The sequence below is a fragment of the Porcisia hertigi genome, chromosome 9 (genome assembly GCF_017918235.1).
Source record: "Porcisia hertigi strain C119 chromosome 9, whole genome shotgun sequence".
NCBI lineage: Eukaryota > Euglenozoa > Kinetoplastea > Trypanosomatida > Trypanosomatidae > Porcisia > Porcisia hertigi.
This window is the reverse complement of record NC_090568.1, coordinates 556,844-572,452: the sequence shown is the minus strand read 5'-3', so window position 1 is coordinate 572,452 and position 15,609 is coordinate 556,844. Positions and strand designations below refer to the sequence as shown.

The 15,609-nt window shown below is 58.3% G+C and overlaps 4 protein-coding genes across 4 annotated transcripts; all 4 read left to right on the top strand.

The window, feature by feature from the left end:
• Positions 1-585: 585 nt before the first annotated feature.
• Positions 586-7,437, top strand: JKF63_06949 (uncharacterized protein; the record flags this gene model as incomplete). The annotated part of the gene is made up of 1 exon (XM_067902896.1): positions 586-7,437. One exon carries the CDS (start codon positions 586-588, stop codon positions 7,435-7,437), a length of 6,852 nt encoding a protein of 2,283 aa, XP_067759255.1.
• A 775-nt stretch (positions 7,438-8,212) lies between these two features.
• Positions 8,213-10,174, top strand: JKF63_06948 (uncharacterized protein; the record flags this gene model as incomplete). The annotated part of the gene is made up of 1 exon (XM_067902895.1): positions 8,213-10,174. One exon carries the CDS (start codon positions 8,213-8,215, stop codon positions 10,172-10,174), a length of 1,962 nt encoding a protein of 653 aa, XP_067759254.1.
• A 911-nt stretch (positions 10,175-11,085) lies between these two features.
• On the top strand, positions 11,086-12,111 carry JKF63_06947 (uncharacterized protein; the record flags this gene model as incomplete). The annotated part of the gene is made up of 1 exon (XM_067902894.1): positions 11,086-12,111. The coding sequence occupies one exon, from the start codon at positions 11,086-11,088 to the stop codon at positions 12,109-12,111; it is 1,026 nt and encodes a 341-aa protein (XP_067759253.1).
• A 1,609-nt stretch (positions 12,112-13,720) lies between these two features.
• Positions 13,721-15,325, top strand: JKF63_06946 (uncharacterized protein; the record flags this gene model as incomplete). Its single annotated transcript, XM_067902893.1, has 1 exon — positions 13,721-15,325. The coding sequence occupies one exon, from the start codon at positions 13,721-13,723 to the stop codon at positions 15,323-15,325; it is 1,605 nt and encodes a 534-aa protein (XP_067759252.1).
• Between the last annotated feature and the right edge of the window lie 284 nt (positions 15,326-15,609).

Below are 15,609 nucleotides of genomic sequence, written 5' to 3'. Positions count from 1 at the left end.
ACGTGTTTGGACTCACATAATTGTTTACTCTCAAACGCACCACTCTGACATCACACTCTCCCCCTTTTTCTGCTTGGTGGTGATGATGGTGGTGGTGGTGGTGATGATGTGTGTGTGTGTGTGTGTGTGTGTGTGTGGAAGGACGGGGGCAGAGGTGGACGCTTGTTACACCCCCTAGGGGGAGGGGGGGGGTATCTCATCCTCTCTGCACATGAATGTGTGTGTCCACGCACCTCCTCCTCCCTTCCTCGCCTTCACAGACACATACACACATATACACACACACACACACAATGATCATGGACAAGTGTATCAGCGATACGCAGTCGCTGGCGCCTTCTTGCCTGACCGAAATCGATCTGGTCTTCCATGTCCCCCTTTTTTTGTTGTTATTCCCCCGCTCCCATGAAACCCTGTGGCCACTCACACTATCGCGACTACTATCCCATCTGTTCTGTGGTGTCTACCAGTCTCACCACCACCTCCGCCACCACGACTTCTACACACACACACACATCCGCATCCACATACACAGTCTTCACTCTTACGACCGCTACAACGAAGAAAGTTGTGCGGTATCGCGTCATGAGCTACGATCCCGGTGCTCCGTCGACGTGGAGCATCAAGCATCTCCTCGAATATGCACGACAGCGCGGTATTGACGTACCGAGCGGTTGCGAGAAGTCTGACTTGATCGCCATGGTTGAGGAGTACTTCACGGACGAACTCTTGGTGAAGCATATTCGCAAGGAGAATACACTGGATACCAACACTATTGAAGATGTTTTGGGTGCGAGCGCCACCTCTATTCTGTGGCACGTGGCAGAGCCCTCCTACACCAGCATTCTGCGTCGCCATCCGGTGAAGCTACGTGCCATGATTGAGACCGGCATCGAGCAGCTCCAGTCTCTCTCGTTTGTGGCGCGGTTATGCAGTGCACAAATCCACAGTCCTGTGCAGGAGTGGCTGAAAGCCTTTTCCTTGGACTGCGACGATAGCAAAGGTTTGCTGACAACCCTGACGTTGGTCAGCAGCGACGCCGCCGCCGCCTCGTCGGTGTGCGGTCGCTTCTGCCAAACGAAGGAGATGGTCGTACGCTGCCTTGACTGCGGCGCGGATTCGACTTGTGTGATGTGCATGGAGTGTTTTCGGCACTCTCCCTGTGTTAACCACCGCTATCGCATCACGCAAAGCTCAGGCGGGGGCATGTGCGACTGCGGAGACCCAACCGCATGGAAGCCCGAGTCCTTCTGTAGCCGCCATCGGGCCGCTGCGGCAGCGCGCGAGGGACCGTCCACGTCCGACCCCCTCGATTTTATCATGGCGGAGGAGGATCGTGCATGGGTGATCCCAGTGCTGCGAGGCGTTATACAGTTTATCGCCATCACACTCCTGCAGCACATGCGCCTGCGCGCTGTGCAGAGTCGGCTGAAGGTGCGCCCCGCAGGGCAGCGACAGGCTGAGTATAAAGTTTATTTCAATGCTGCAGCTGGCAGCGGGGGTCGCGCAGGCGGGTGCGACGCAACGGCATGCACCAGCGACGCGGAAGGGGCACTGCTGAACGACGTGGCTCGCATCTCAGCTAAGTTCGACTGGCTGGCGACGTGGTTGTCAGAGCTCACACAGCAGCTGTGGGAACTCATCCAGGCCAGCGACGTGGCCAAACGCCTCGTGGCACAGCTTTGGGCAGAGCCTATGCAAATGGCAATCTGCAGCGCGTCTGCCGCAGCGGCGACCGGCGTCCAGGGCGACGAAGAGAAAATGAGCTGCGAGGCTAACACAGCATCCCCTCCGATGACTGATCCCGTGCTTGGCGCGCTACCGCCCAAGTTCACCTGCGTGCACGTCGTGTTCTTTTACGAGGCATCAAAAACTGCCACCGCAAACGAAGCTTTGCCGAACATCACCCCAAAAACGTTGCCGTGGCACGAGAATCTTCTTCGGTGTGTCGGCCACTGCCTCAGCGACGCCAAGTTTCGCTTCCCCGTCGGTGAGCTCATGGCGACTTATGCAGAATACATCAACGCACCCGAGCGAGATGAGGACACGAATGAATGCTTATCTCACTACCAGATACAAGTGCTAACCAACCCCGACGTGGTTTCTCATTTGATGACGCCTGCCCACTTGCCCTACAGGGCAGCAACGAACACGGTGTTGCACAGAGAGCTGAGCTCGTTGCTGTATATATTGTGGCACTTACGTGACAAGGTTGAGGGCTCTCATGCAAACCCAGTAACAGAGACGGCGGCGCTCTCGCGTGACGGACTTCTGTTTGTGGCTCATCAAGCCCCAAAGCTCTCTTTGTCTAGCATGAGCGCGTTGCACTCATGTCTCGCAGTGTCTCCTGCGGCCTGCTATACACTTGTATTGAACCGGCTCGCCTGGCGTGCCTTCTCACAGATTGCCGGCAGCCTGGCAATCAGCGGCTATATCTACAAAAACCCCGACGCGCCGACAGGGTCCGAACGCTACGCCACGCCAGACTTCATTAGTCGCGTTCTCACACAGGACACCGGGTTGTGGATGCATGCCATACGGCTAGTTCTGGCGCTCCTCTTGCGAATGCCCGCGACAGCAGCAAAACATTTCTCTGACGCAATGCCCGCTCTCTCCCCATCCACCATTACGGAGGGGCTCGGCGTCTCTGCGGAGCTTTGGAAAACGTGGCGCGGTGCAACCGTTTTTGACATTCCGCTCGATTGCCAGCGACAGACAGTCGAGCTGATGGAGCTGCTGTCGGCTTGCCAGGTGAAAAATGGAACGGATGAAGCCCTCTTACTGCTGGAGCGGGGTACCTTGGCTGCAGCGCAGTCACGCGCCATTCAAAGGCAACGGCTGACGGAGCATTCAGGATGGGTAAAGCACACCAAAGCCGCCACTGGAGAGGGAGGGGAGGAGTCATCTGCCAATGCAAGCGTCATGGCGGTCCCAGCCTTGGCAACAGCGATGGGATACATGATCCAAATCCTCTATGAGGTGAGCCGGACCATGGATGTCGTCTTGGAGAAACAGCGCGATGGTTTTTGCCGCCGGTGCCGCTCCGTAGTCTTGAAACGAAAAATATCTTCTGTCTCGCTACACAGTGGACCCACAGGGATCGATGGCGGCAGTTCACTGGGCGAGGGGGCATGCGAATCGGATGCACCGGCGGCAGAAGAAGCCGTGCAACACCGCAAGATGGCTAAGGGCAACTCTTTCACGCAGTCACCGTCTCGGCAGGCGCCACAATCGCACCTTCTGCCGTTGCAATCGACTTGCTCGGTGGACATTTTCGAGTACGCGCTGTTGGAGCCCCACGCACACGCGACAACCTTCTCCAACTACCTTCCTCGTATTTTCGGCGCTGTTCTCACGGCGTGGGTCATCGAGCACGGACGCGCCTTTTCGGGGCAACAGAGTGCGACATCACCGCTCCCGACCGCTCTAACCGAGGTGCCCGCCTCGACTCGCATCTCTGGCCTTCCAAGTGCCTACTGCAGCAGCACCGCACCAGAAGAGGAGGTGTTGGGTCTCTTTGCTACCCCGCCACACACCAACCGTCCTCTGCGGTCTCTGCTTGACGCCTTCTTTCATTTTCGGGCCGAGGTGAAGCGCAACACACAGGATCGCCTCACGTTCTCTCAACAGCTCCTCGATGCATTGGTCATGCCGCATGTGCTGATCGGCCAAGTGTTCGACGGTCTGTGGCGCCGAGATGACTACGATGTTTCCTCAACCGTCATCATGTACCTGTCATACGCCCGTGGCGTTTCCGCGGAGTTCGACATCCTCATGATGCAGGTGCTGACGATGGAGCTGGCACCGGCCGACATGGCGCTGCAAATCCTCCAGCGCTTCTCATACGCAAAGCGAAGTCTGGGCGGCGCTCACGTGGGGTGTGCGAGCCAGACGAGTCCACAACCCAGCATCACGCGGCATGGGCAACATCCAGGGGATACATGCTCCGATAATTCCTTCCACGACGACCGCCCACCGACGCTGTCGGCGCGACGCCGGTTCCACCGGCGCTGCATGAATGGCTACAGACACTTTCTGCGACTTGTCCTCACTATTGTCACCGACGTGTCTAAGGCGTCGTTCCAGGCTTACATGTCCTCCCCTGTCATTGACCGCGTCGTCGCTGATGTTCTGGCACACGGCAAGGCGTCCCACTCCACCATCCTTGACAATGTCAGTAAAGCCGTTCGCAGTGGCGACTACGGCGACGTCGACGAGGATGAGAAGGACTCCAGCGGCAACGTGATCAAGTTCACGAGGCTAGTCGACGCCGCGATCGAGAGGCTGACCGTTGCCGAGGACTCGACGAAAGGGAAGCAGTTTCGATTCAAGGACGTGGATGTCTGGCGCGCACACGTGGGCTTATACCATTTTGGGTTAGTCGACCGCCAGCTCGAAAGGTTACACAGCACCTATTGCGACCTCGTTAGCGCCACGAATGTGGCAAGGCAGAGGGGCGAAGAGTCCCATGCACTTGGTCTTGGGGGCAAGGGCGATGATGCCACGGACGGTAGTGGGCAACAGCAGCAGCGAAAACCCTCTCTACCACCCACGCAGCTCTCTGACACGGCCATGTATGCAGAGCTGGTGCCCACCACGCGGGCGTTACTGCACACGGATGCCGTACTATTGCCGGCACTTTACGTGCTGCACGAGTACACGAACCGCCACAGGCCTATAGTTGTCGCTAGCGATCTGGATACAAAAGCGACATCAGCGGTCGCGAAGGGGTCTACGTCTTCTGATGCCGTGGCGCAGGAGTCGTCAAGCTCTCTCAACGACAACGCCACACACGAGGATGGCGATAGGGAGGGCCAGACCTCCGGGAGCGAGAGCGATTATGACCGCGGCAGCGACGGCTCGGCGGACACTAATCTCATTACGCGTGAGGCATTGCTGCACGCCACCACCGCCCTGTACCTCTGCGTCCAAGACTGTGTCTCCATTTGCCGCGCCATGCGTGCGAGTGACAGCGATGGCAACGACGCTGCGTCCGCTGCGAATAACGGCGCCATCTCGTGGAACCTCGTCGAGCTGTACCTTCATCGGTTTGGCATCAACGAGTCCTCCTTCACCCACGCCTCGTGTGCGCAGTGGCTGCCCTTGCCAGAGCTGGTGTCATGCCGAACCCTACTACAGAAGCTGCAGAAGCCGGTTCGACTCCACATAGATCCGTCCCAGCACACGCCCATACTCACGTGCACCTCCACGGACATGCTACACCGTCTGCGGGACTATCTGCTGTCGAACCGAGACGATGATCCCTACGGGTGCCTTGAGATGGTGGAGGCAGTGCTCATCCAGACTGGACTGTCCACTTTGAGCCCGGCCGCTTTGCTGGCTGAACAGAAGACCAGGGATGCAGTGGCACTCAGTCGAAGGAAGTTGATCCAGGAGCGGCAGGCCATGCTGATGCAACGCATGCGCAGTCGTGCGCTAAAGGCATCGGAAAGGTCAAAGGCGGCTGCCTTGGCCTCTGACGTGGAGCCCCCGAGGGGAATCGCTGCGCCGGCGCCGCCGCCCCCGAAGGGGTGCCGTGCTGGCACTGACCTCCAAGGCATATCGGGCCCTGCGCCATCGCCAGGGGAGAAGTCATTTGCGGGCGGGGTGATCGGATCACTTGTAGGAAAGCTGCTACTCGAGCTGACGGCGCTGGACTGCTGCGTGTGCCGCTCCGCAACAGAGGAGCCGCTGTATCTGCTCTGTCACACAAGCACCTCTGACGTACTACCTCGGCTTGGTGCGCTCGTGCTGCCGGACGGTCGCCGCGTGCATGCTCACTTGAGCATGTGCGGTCACGCCGCGCACAAATCGTGTGTGGAGAAGATGTTTGTCCGCCTCTCCGTGTTGTGGCAACGGTGGCATTTCAAGAGTCAGTTCTACCTGGGCCCGACGGAGTTCAACTGCCCCGTCTGCACGACAATCACGACGACGCTGTGCCCGATGCCGATGCTGCCCAGCGGCAGCGTCAACAACTCCAACTCAACAAGCTCCACCTTCACGACAGCATCAAAGGTGCCATCGACTTCGACGACTGTCGCTTCTCTTTTTGAGGAAATACAGAATGGCACCATCTCGGACAGTCACTCCCGCACTGCCGAGGTTGCAGCAGAGTTTCACACAACTCTGGCGAACGCTGCGATCGGCTTCAGCCCGTCTGAAGATGTCCCCGCCATCGAGTCGACTGAGGATAGGCTCCAGCAGGTGAATGAGGCCGCCTGGAGACTCTCAGAGTCTATCCGGACCTTCTGTTATGCCTGCCACTTGCAGCTGGAGGTCGTCAAGGCTGGCCAAGACATCGGCTCTCGGGACCTCATTGGCCTTTTGTCGCTCCTGACGAGCATCATGCCGGCGGCGCTCCAACGCCAGAAGGCTGAGCTCCGCTCCAACTACGGGCGAAACGTGCAGGACAGGGAAAGTTTGTTGTTGATGGATGTGCTGTTGAACCCCCGAGGTGCGAGCGGGTTGATCGGTACGCATCTCCTCACCCAAGTGGTACCGTCTATCTCGATGCATTTTGTAGAGCAGCTTCTGGCCGCTGTGAGCAATGCCAACGAGGGAAAGGGCGACGAACAGGGGCCTACCGCCGCGTCGCTGGAGGTGCACTTCCCGAACATGATGATGACACTGTGGCGAATTCTGGGTGTGCTGACACTGTACAAACTCCTCATCGTTGAGGATGCCCACCACGGCCTTGTCCTGAGCCGGAGCACCTTAACGATGGCAGGCACCATCACGTTAGCGACACTGAACGTGGCCAGTGTGCAGACCCCGACGGCCCGCAGCACCGCGATCGTACGCATGTTGCAGTACCTTCTGCCAGTGCCACACAAGGACACAGAGTCGGACATGCGGGTGGTTGCAGGGGATGTCTTGGCTTGCATCAAGGAGGGCCTCAAAACCACCAGCAATTATTGCGCTGGGTACAGAGCCGGAGTCGAGCAGGCGGTCATGGACTACGTCACCCCAGAGGAGTGGGTTGCCCTACTTTCAGAGAAGCTGCTGCACCTGCCCTCTGTGTATGCGAATGTTCTAACACGCTTTGCGGAGCACAAACAGTGCGCCATATGCGGTCGGGAGCCGCTAGAGTCAGTGATGTGCTGCCGATGCGGCAAATTGATGTGCGCGCGTCCGCTGGATTCGCCACCGGAGCTTTACGCCCACACACGCACTTGCGGCGGGGCTGTTGGCATATTTCTTGTGGTCCGCGCCGCCAACTTTCGGGTGCTCGAGCTGACGTCTGGACGTCTCTACGAGTACTCCTCCAACTACACGGACGAGTACGGCGAGCACGACCGCAACCTCAGTCGCGGCATCCCTCTCTTTCGCAACACCCAGGAGACCCAACGGCTTGTGTTGACATGGATGCTAAACAAGTGGGGTGCTCAGTCGTCTATTTTTGGTACCTCACATCGCATGGACCTTTCCACTTTGTAAATCCACGGCCGCACAATTTATGCCACGTCTGAGGGTGATGTGCTGTCAGTGTTGCGATCGATTTTGTTGTATTTTGTTTTGTCCTTCGTATCGTTTGCGTCTGTTGTGATTACAACACCCCCCCCCGCCAACCTCGTGTGTGTGTGTGTGTGTGCGTGTGTGTGTGTGTGTACACATTGCCCCGCTGCCTCCGGCAAAGAGGAAAGGGGGGGGGAGGGTAGCTAAAAAAAGGGGAAGGGAGAGGACGCGAGCGAGCGAGCGGAAGCCTCTGTGACACGATCTCCGTTCCTCACCAAAGAGAGGTCTCCAAGCGCGACAGACAAACAGCCCACCCTTCCTCTTTTGATAGTATCAGCGACATTAGGGGGAACCACAAAGACAACCATATTTTTCTCGTGCGCTCCTCTCTTCACCCCCCCCCCCTTCATCAGTGTCGACCTCTCAGGTCCCGTGGACACTTCTACGAGAGTGTTCGTGGAGAGGGAAGGAGAGGAGGTGGACTGGCACACAATCCACCCTCACACAGACACACACACACATGCTTACATATGTGTATACACCCACGGAAGCGCCCGATCGGTCCACACACTCGTCTCTCTTCACGACGACTATTGCCTCCCCCTTCCCTTCCTCCGATGCGGCAACTCTGTCCCGTTCAGCCGAGCATAATCCCATCAGTCTTGCCAGAAACAAAAAACGAGCGAATTTTAGCCATCGCATCGACTCCGTCCCCCCCCCCCCGAATCCGTGCACGAGCACCGTGCGGGCACTGCATATGGATGTGCCCAGCACGCACTTCTCTTCCTCTGGGCCCGCTTCGGGTCTTGTGTCTTCGCCGTTCGTTGCCTGCACGGAGGACTCCGCCCACACGCGCCGCGTCGGACGCCACCTGACGGCCTTTCAGCGGACTCTCGACGCTGTCAGCTACCGCTACCTCATTGCCTCTTCTCGACTGGCTCGCACCGTTGCGTCAAGCAGCTGCAGTCATGACGCGGGCTCGCTGCTGTTGCCTGATATGGTCACTGCTGACCCCACACAGACGGCATACCTGTCGACGCTCAGGGAGAACTACCAGCAACTCTGGCAGCAGCGCGGGCTGGTGCCGAAGGCCGCACGACGAGAGTGGTTCGAGACGGTGGGGATACATCTCAAGGCACTCAATGCACTGGAGGTTACCCTTGCCTGGCTGACAGACGCACCTACGGCTGTCGTGGCAGTGGAGGCATCCGCCGCAGGGAATAACTGCATGGGTGATGGTGGGATCGCTGCTGGCGACACCGGCCCCAGAAGTTCCCTCGGGTCTCCCGGGCTTTCCAATGAAGACTGCACGCCGAGGAAGGGGCATAGGCTAAGCAAGTCGGCCCACGATCAACCTCCGCTGTGGTGTCTCTGGCAGGATGCTCAGCGCCACTTGCACCATATGACCCTGCGTCTGCGCTCATGGACCCCTGCCGCCGCTGGCGCGCACGGGACTCGTGAGGCGATGCGGATGTCTGACCTGGTGCGTATGGACAGCACCGCCTTCGCGTGGCGGGTACGCCAGTGGTGTTGTATAGCAGCAGCTTTTCACAGTGCCCATTCTTCCGATACGGGGACGGCATCTAAAGCGGCAGCGCCGCTTTCGTTGAAGATGATCGCTGAGAGGGCTCATCCTGGCATGGTGAAAGAGGTCGTGCGCCGTTTGAGCTCCGACGGCAATAGCTCACAGACAACCGCATCGCTGTTGCCTGGCTCCTTTGCTGCAGAGGAGCCGGAGGTGGCGCGCATTCTGCTCCTCTGCCTTGGCGCTGTGCCAGCACCCGCTGTCGAGGTCTTCGCGTCTCGCCAGCACGTGGCTGGGGCTTTGATGTACCGCATGCTGCTTGAGGTGACGCTAGGCCGCCTTCGTGCGCTGCCGCGGTGCATCTTCACGTGGCACCTCCTGCGGGATGTTCTCCGCGACTATCTCATAGCGCTGGTGGCTGGCTCTTCTCCTGCCCACAAGAAACAAAGGGCAGTGCTGCTGGCGATGGCAGCCTATGTGGAGGGAGTGCTAATCCCGTACCTCGAGCACCGTGACTGCCATCTGGAAAGCCTGCGGCACACTGCAACGCAGGTGCATATTCACTTCACGCGTATCTCCTCTGTCAAGATGGAGCAGCTTCACGCAGCCATCGTGAGCGCCGACGTGAGGAATGGCTGCAATGCTTCCGCCAACGCTCAGCCAGAGGCTGAGGGGACGGAGGGCAGCCAAGGAGATCCGGGTGGCGTCCCCGAAGTGCAGCGCCAACACATCGCAACATTGATGGAGGTACTCCTCCGTCGTGTGTGCGCGATTGGTGCTGTCGATATCGAGAAAGCGCAAACACATCCACTGTCGAACTCGGATACAACAGTCGAGAACCATTCGCTGTGCACTGAGGACATCATCGCCAGTACCATTCTCGGAGAGACGGCTGCCATGAAGGAGATGGAATGTCATGGCGTCGGTGATGTGCACCAGTGCAGCGTGCCGACAACGTCATCCTGGGCGCGGGAGGATGCACTCTCTTCGATACGGCGTGACTTTCACGGCAAGTTTGTGGATGACAGCATTCTTCACTCCTCAGCGGCTCGAATATCTCAGCTACGCTTCTTCCTTTACCACTACTTTACGCAAAGTCCTTCACGGGCTTTCGACCGTGTCTGTCGCGTGTTGGACCTCGTTGCCACCACACACGCAGAGGTTGGAGCGGAAGGGGGAACCGGCAACTCTTGAAGTGGACATGTTCGTCCCCCCCCCCCCCTCCCCCCCCCCTCCCCACAAAAAAAAAGGAGGGGGGCAACGACGGGAGCGGGACGGAGATATATCCATGGAAAGCACTGTGCCTGCGTGCGCTCCTGCGTACGTGAAATCTCAGAGACCTGCGTTATCCTAGAAAGGAGAGAGAGGCATGTGTGTGTGTGTGTGTGTGTGGAGGAGGGGGGCGGGCGGGGCGTACAACGGGAAGAGGAGGAAGTGGGTAAGTGGGAGATGCTGTTCTATGCGAGAACGGGCTCTAAATTTGAAGACGACCAACAAGAAAAGATGTGTGTGGGCGATGGGAGAGGGAAAAAGATCAGCCGTGACTGGTGGCTGCGAGTCTGTGTTGTCTATCAACTTCTGGGGGTGGGTCGGTAGATGACTGGGAGTAAAAAGGGGGGAGGGGGGCAGGACTCCTCTTCCTCCCGTCCTTCATCTGCTCTAGCCTTCTACTATCCTCAGCCGTGGGACTAGAACGAGTGCATTCCCTGTGTAAATATCTTCTCTCTCTCTCTCTCTCCTCTCTCTTCCACTTCTTTATCACAACACACCACACCAATCTATGTATATACATAAATACATACACGTCTACGTGCATTGCTCTCCACACCTCTATTCCCCCTCCCCTCCCCTCCCCCCCTCCCCTCCCATCCCCTCCCACTGTCTCCACTCAGCATAAACTCCTGAAAACAAGCCGTGAAGGTAGTCGAGGCTATCAAAAGGCGTGTTCAGCGCGTCAAATACGAAGGGGGAAAAAGAGGGCATCACCCGATTTGTGTGTGACACCACACACACACACACACACAGCAGCAGCAGCAGCCCGGCTGAGCTTGTGTGCTGAGTGGAAGCGATATTGAACGCAGAAGAGGGTTGGTGCTGTGTCAAAAATGTTTGTTGACGATGCCGCTGGCACGCACTTTGACTTCGAAGACGCGCTGCCCAAGGAGCAGTCCCGCACCGAGAAGAAGTTGGAAATCTGCCAGGACTTCCAACGTGGCCGCTGCCGTCTCGGCGATGCTTGCCCGCAGCGCCACATCATCTCTGCCTACCGAACGGTCCAGACGAAGGTGTGTAAGCACTGGCTGCGTGGCGCCTGCGTCAACGGGGACAACTGCCTGTACCTTCATGAGTACGATAACCGCTATGTACCGCAGTGCGCCTTTTTCGAGCGCGTAGGCGAGTGCACCAACCCTGAGTGCCCGTTCTTGCACACAAGACCGAACGAGTCACAACCGGAGTGTGCCGCCTACCGTCGTGGTTTTTGCCCTCTGGGTCCCAAGTGCCGCCTCCGACATGTCAAGTGTGAGTCGGCATGTCCATATTACCTTGCTGGCTTCTGCCCGTTAGGTCCCCGCTGCCCGCTAGGACACCCCATCCAAGAGCGCCACGACCGCGACGCCGTGTCGAAGCGCATCTTGGCCAAGATGATTGTGGAGCGTGCTGACGACCCGACCTTCAACCGCAGCGCAACTTGTTACCGGGCGGGTTGCCTCGACCCCGGTCATCTCGCACCGGACTGCCCAGGCCCACAGCACAGCGTTCTACACAAAGCCCTTGGCGCGCTGCAGGAGCCTGGCCAATCTACGGACGCTTTTGAGAACGGTGGGCGGGGCGGCGGCGGCGGCGGCGGCGGCTCCCACCGTCGATGCTTCTTGTGCGACCAGGAGGGCCACACAGTAAAAGACTGTCCGATGAACACACACCGTAATCAGCACCGTGCTGGAGGTGGTGGTGGTGGTCCTGGTCTCTCTCACAGCAGTGCCGGCGGGGCTGGAATAGGTAACCGTCGGCGCGTGCGGCGAGAGGGCGATGTCGGTGCTGCTCCTGGTGCGAATGGTGGGGGAGGCAGCGCTGGTGGTGGTGGTTTCGGTGGCGTTGGCGGTCGCCGTCGCCCGGGTCGTGATCAGTACTGACCTGCTCATCTCTGCCGGAGACCTTCATTAGTTACGTGCTCTGTCCCACTGAAGAGACAACGCTGCAGACACCTATCTTTCTCTTCCTCCCTCTCTGGGCGTGTGTGTGTGGGAGGAGGAAGGAAGGGTGTGACAGGGAGGGGGGAGGGGGAGGGTTGCGCGGCGTCTCTATGTGGGGATGACTTCGGTGTGTGTGCGGTGGTCATTGTTCATACCCCCCACCCCCCAATATCCCCTTGGTGGAGAGGTGAACGTATAGAGAGAAGGGAAGAGGACATGCTACATGTTGCGAATGAAAAAGTCGCTACTGCTGCTGTGTAGCTGGTTCATGATGCACATCTAGCTGTTGCTCCCCCCCCCCCCCCCAAACCAAAAAAATATCCACCCACGCAACCTCGATTCTACAAATTCGCATAACCAGGGACACGGGCAAATGAGCAGAAGAAGATGGACGTCACGTATTTCAATGAATCCACGTCACTGAGAAAAAAAAGAGGATGAGAGAGGGGAAGAGGGGGGGGGATAGGATGGGATGGGATGGGATGAAGATGTTGCCTCCGTGTAGCCTTTCCCTTGGCAAAGAAAATCTTCACGAGTGTCCTCCTCCTCAGCACATCATTTTGTTCCCCCCCCCCTCAAACACGCTTCACTGCATGTCGATCCCGCTTTGAGTGTGTCCTGTGGTCTGGCGGAGAGAGAGTGATGGACGGGGAGGGGGAGACACATGTCTCCTTTCCCCCTTAAAAAAAAAGACTTTCTTGAACAAGCTGTGCTGATGAGCCCGCACCGGACAGGGTCCCGACGTGAGGGGTATCAAGCATATCACATCGCCTCCCTACGTCCCGCTCTGCCTCCACGCCTTACTATCTGAGCGAAAGACTGGATGGGCATCCCGTGACCTCCCTGTGCCTCCAGGGACTCTTGTGTGTTCATATTGTGTACTGGTGGGCGGACCAGATTTTAAACCCTCTTCTCCGGGCCTTCAAAACTCCTTTCTCCCTTCCCCCCCCTCTCAGTCCACCTCACTTTACCCCCTGCAAGCCCCACCCCCCTCTCCCAGGTCACAGCTTTCGACCAGTACACCACTACAGTCTTGTACGTGACCGGACCCACGTACACCTACGCATACATAAAACACATATATATCCATATACATACAGCGACAAGACGTGCTGCAGATCCTGTACATCTCAGCCCCCCCTCCCCCCACCCCTCAGGCCCCGGCTCTTGTTGCTCTTCCTCATACAAAAAAAGCGCCCCCAAAATCGATATTCACAGCGTGTTGGCGTGTGCGTCTTTCGCATAGAAACTCTTCATCACTGTATCCAGTGCCCTTTTCTTCCCTTCTCCTCCTCCTCCTTCACCTCCTTGGGTCCTCGGAAGACCCGCGTGGGCTCTCTTTTCGTCCCCCACTTTTTTTTTTCGGCTTCGCTCCGTCTCCGTCGATCTTTGGTCTGAGGAAACTCAACTCTCCCCTTCCGTTTTTTTTTTCGCTGCCGTTGTTGCTGTTAACGTCTCGGAAAGTATTTTTTTCATCGCCTCTCTCCCCCCCTCTCCCTCCTTCACCTGCGCTCTTGTTCAGCTTACCTTCATTTATAGAGGGATCAACATGCGGCTTACGTGTGTTTCGGCAGGGCGTGCCGTCCGCATGTATGCTCCAATGCAGGTCGCGTCAACTGGGGGCCCCATTCCATCTGCGGCCTGTCCCGCTGATGACAAGGCTGCTTCATCAAATGAGGTGTGTGCTGCTCGACGCATTACAGAGGTCATTCTCAGGGCACGCGCGAACCGCAAAGTGCTCCAACAGCCGCAGCTGTCTCCCCCCGCGCCAGTCCCACCACTAGGCGAGGCAGAGGCACAGACACCACACTCACCAGCGTCGGTTACAGAGGAGGGTGTAGTGAAACGCACGGTAAGTGTGCAAGTGCAAACGGCCGCGCAACTTGCGCTCTCCTTTGGCAAGTCTGCCTTCATGACGCACCTGGTTCACCAGCATCACGACGCCTGTCAGCGCCCTGGCGCCTTCTCTGCGTCGGAGTGGGATCATTTTATGGTGGATGAGGCCGGGGAGGCTGAAGCTGCGGCGATGACGGCGTCCCCCAACGCGCGTGCAGCAGTGAGCCCTCGTGTTGACACACCGCAGGTCCCGTGCGCTGCTGCTGGTGTACAAGGACTGCAAACGGAGGTGAACAAGGTGTGGAATGGGTTCACGGACGAGGCGAGAGTGCGATGGATTACATCAACGCCACAGGGGCGCCGGGCACTAGAGCATGCGACAAAGCTTTCCAAGCTCAGGAGCGGCATGGCTCACCGAGACAGTGACAGAAAGTCTGCTGCGCACGTCTCTTTGCACTTGGAGGCGATGCTTTCCAAGTATGAGGACACGCTTGTTCAGCCGCGACTGCCACGCGCAGCGGCATTGGCTCCGCCGCCGAGGGAATCGATGCTCCGCATAAATTTTCAAGGTGAGACGGGGACGTCTGCGGACTCCCTTTCCAATTCAGCTACGGGGTCTCTCACCTTACACGACATTGTGCACGGAGCATATGCGAACAACGCGAACTGTCGCCACCTCCGCGACCGGGCTGACGCTGTGCGACGTGAGGAGCGGAAAAAGCTGTGGCAGCAAGCGCTCGTCCAGATTCTGGGCGGAGAGGCGGCATTTATGTTTCTTCGCGACGTGAAGGATCTACAGCAGCCCCGCGAAAAAGGGGAGGAGGCACCGATCCATGAAGCGGGTATGCGGGGCAGAGGAGGAACAGGTTCCACTGACACAGTGCTGCCCAGCACAGCGGCAGCGATCGCTACTCGTGACGCCACGCAGGAGACAACGACTGACAGCAGCGCGGAAGTCTCCTTTTCTGACGGGCTACTGGATCTGTGCGAAAGCCTTGGCATCCGCAGTCCGCGCCGCGCATACGTTCTTTCCCGTGTTTTGCCCCAAGTCGACGCAGCGACTGCCTCCCAGGGCCCGGCACCTTCGCTGGCGGAGGTGCGAGACTTGGCAAAGAGGTGCACCGCTGAGTACGACAAGCTTCGTTGCGACGCGGCACGAACTGCGCGCGAGGCCGGTTTCGCTTCTGCCCAGGATGCTGTCCGTGCATTTGAACGCGAACAGCTCGCACTGGCTGTGGCGGGCGTGCAGGCTAAACTGCGTCTGTTTGAGGAAAAGCTGCCGCTTCTGAAAAACTGTGTGAGGGTCCTCAGCAAGTAGCGCCTGTGTGCTGCCCTGTAAGCGCGGCTGCCACGTCGTCCTCGGCGGATGCCGTCCTTTTTTTTTTTCCGTGTTGGCGCTCCTCCTCCTCGACATGCACGGCTAGTGGCGGAGTGCGGGAGGGGTGCAGGGAGGGGGGGGGGGGGGACGTGCCGGCATAGATGAATGACCCCCTATTTGTGAACTAATTCATCGCTACAGCGAAATCATTTAGTCATGCAGTATAAGTTGAACACAACACAACCCCCCCCCCTCCCCTCCCTTCCTCCACCCTGCCCGCCCAT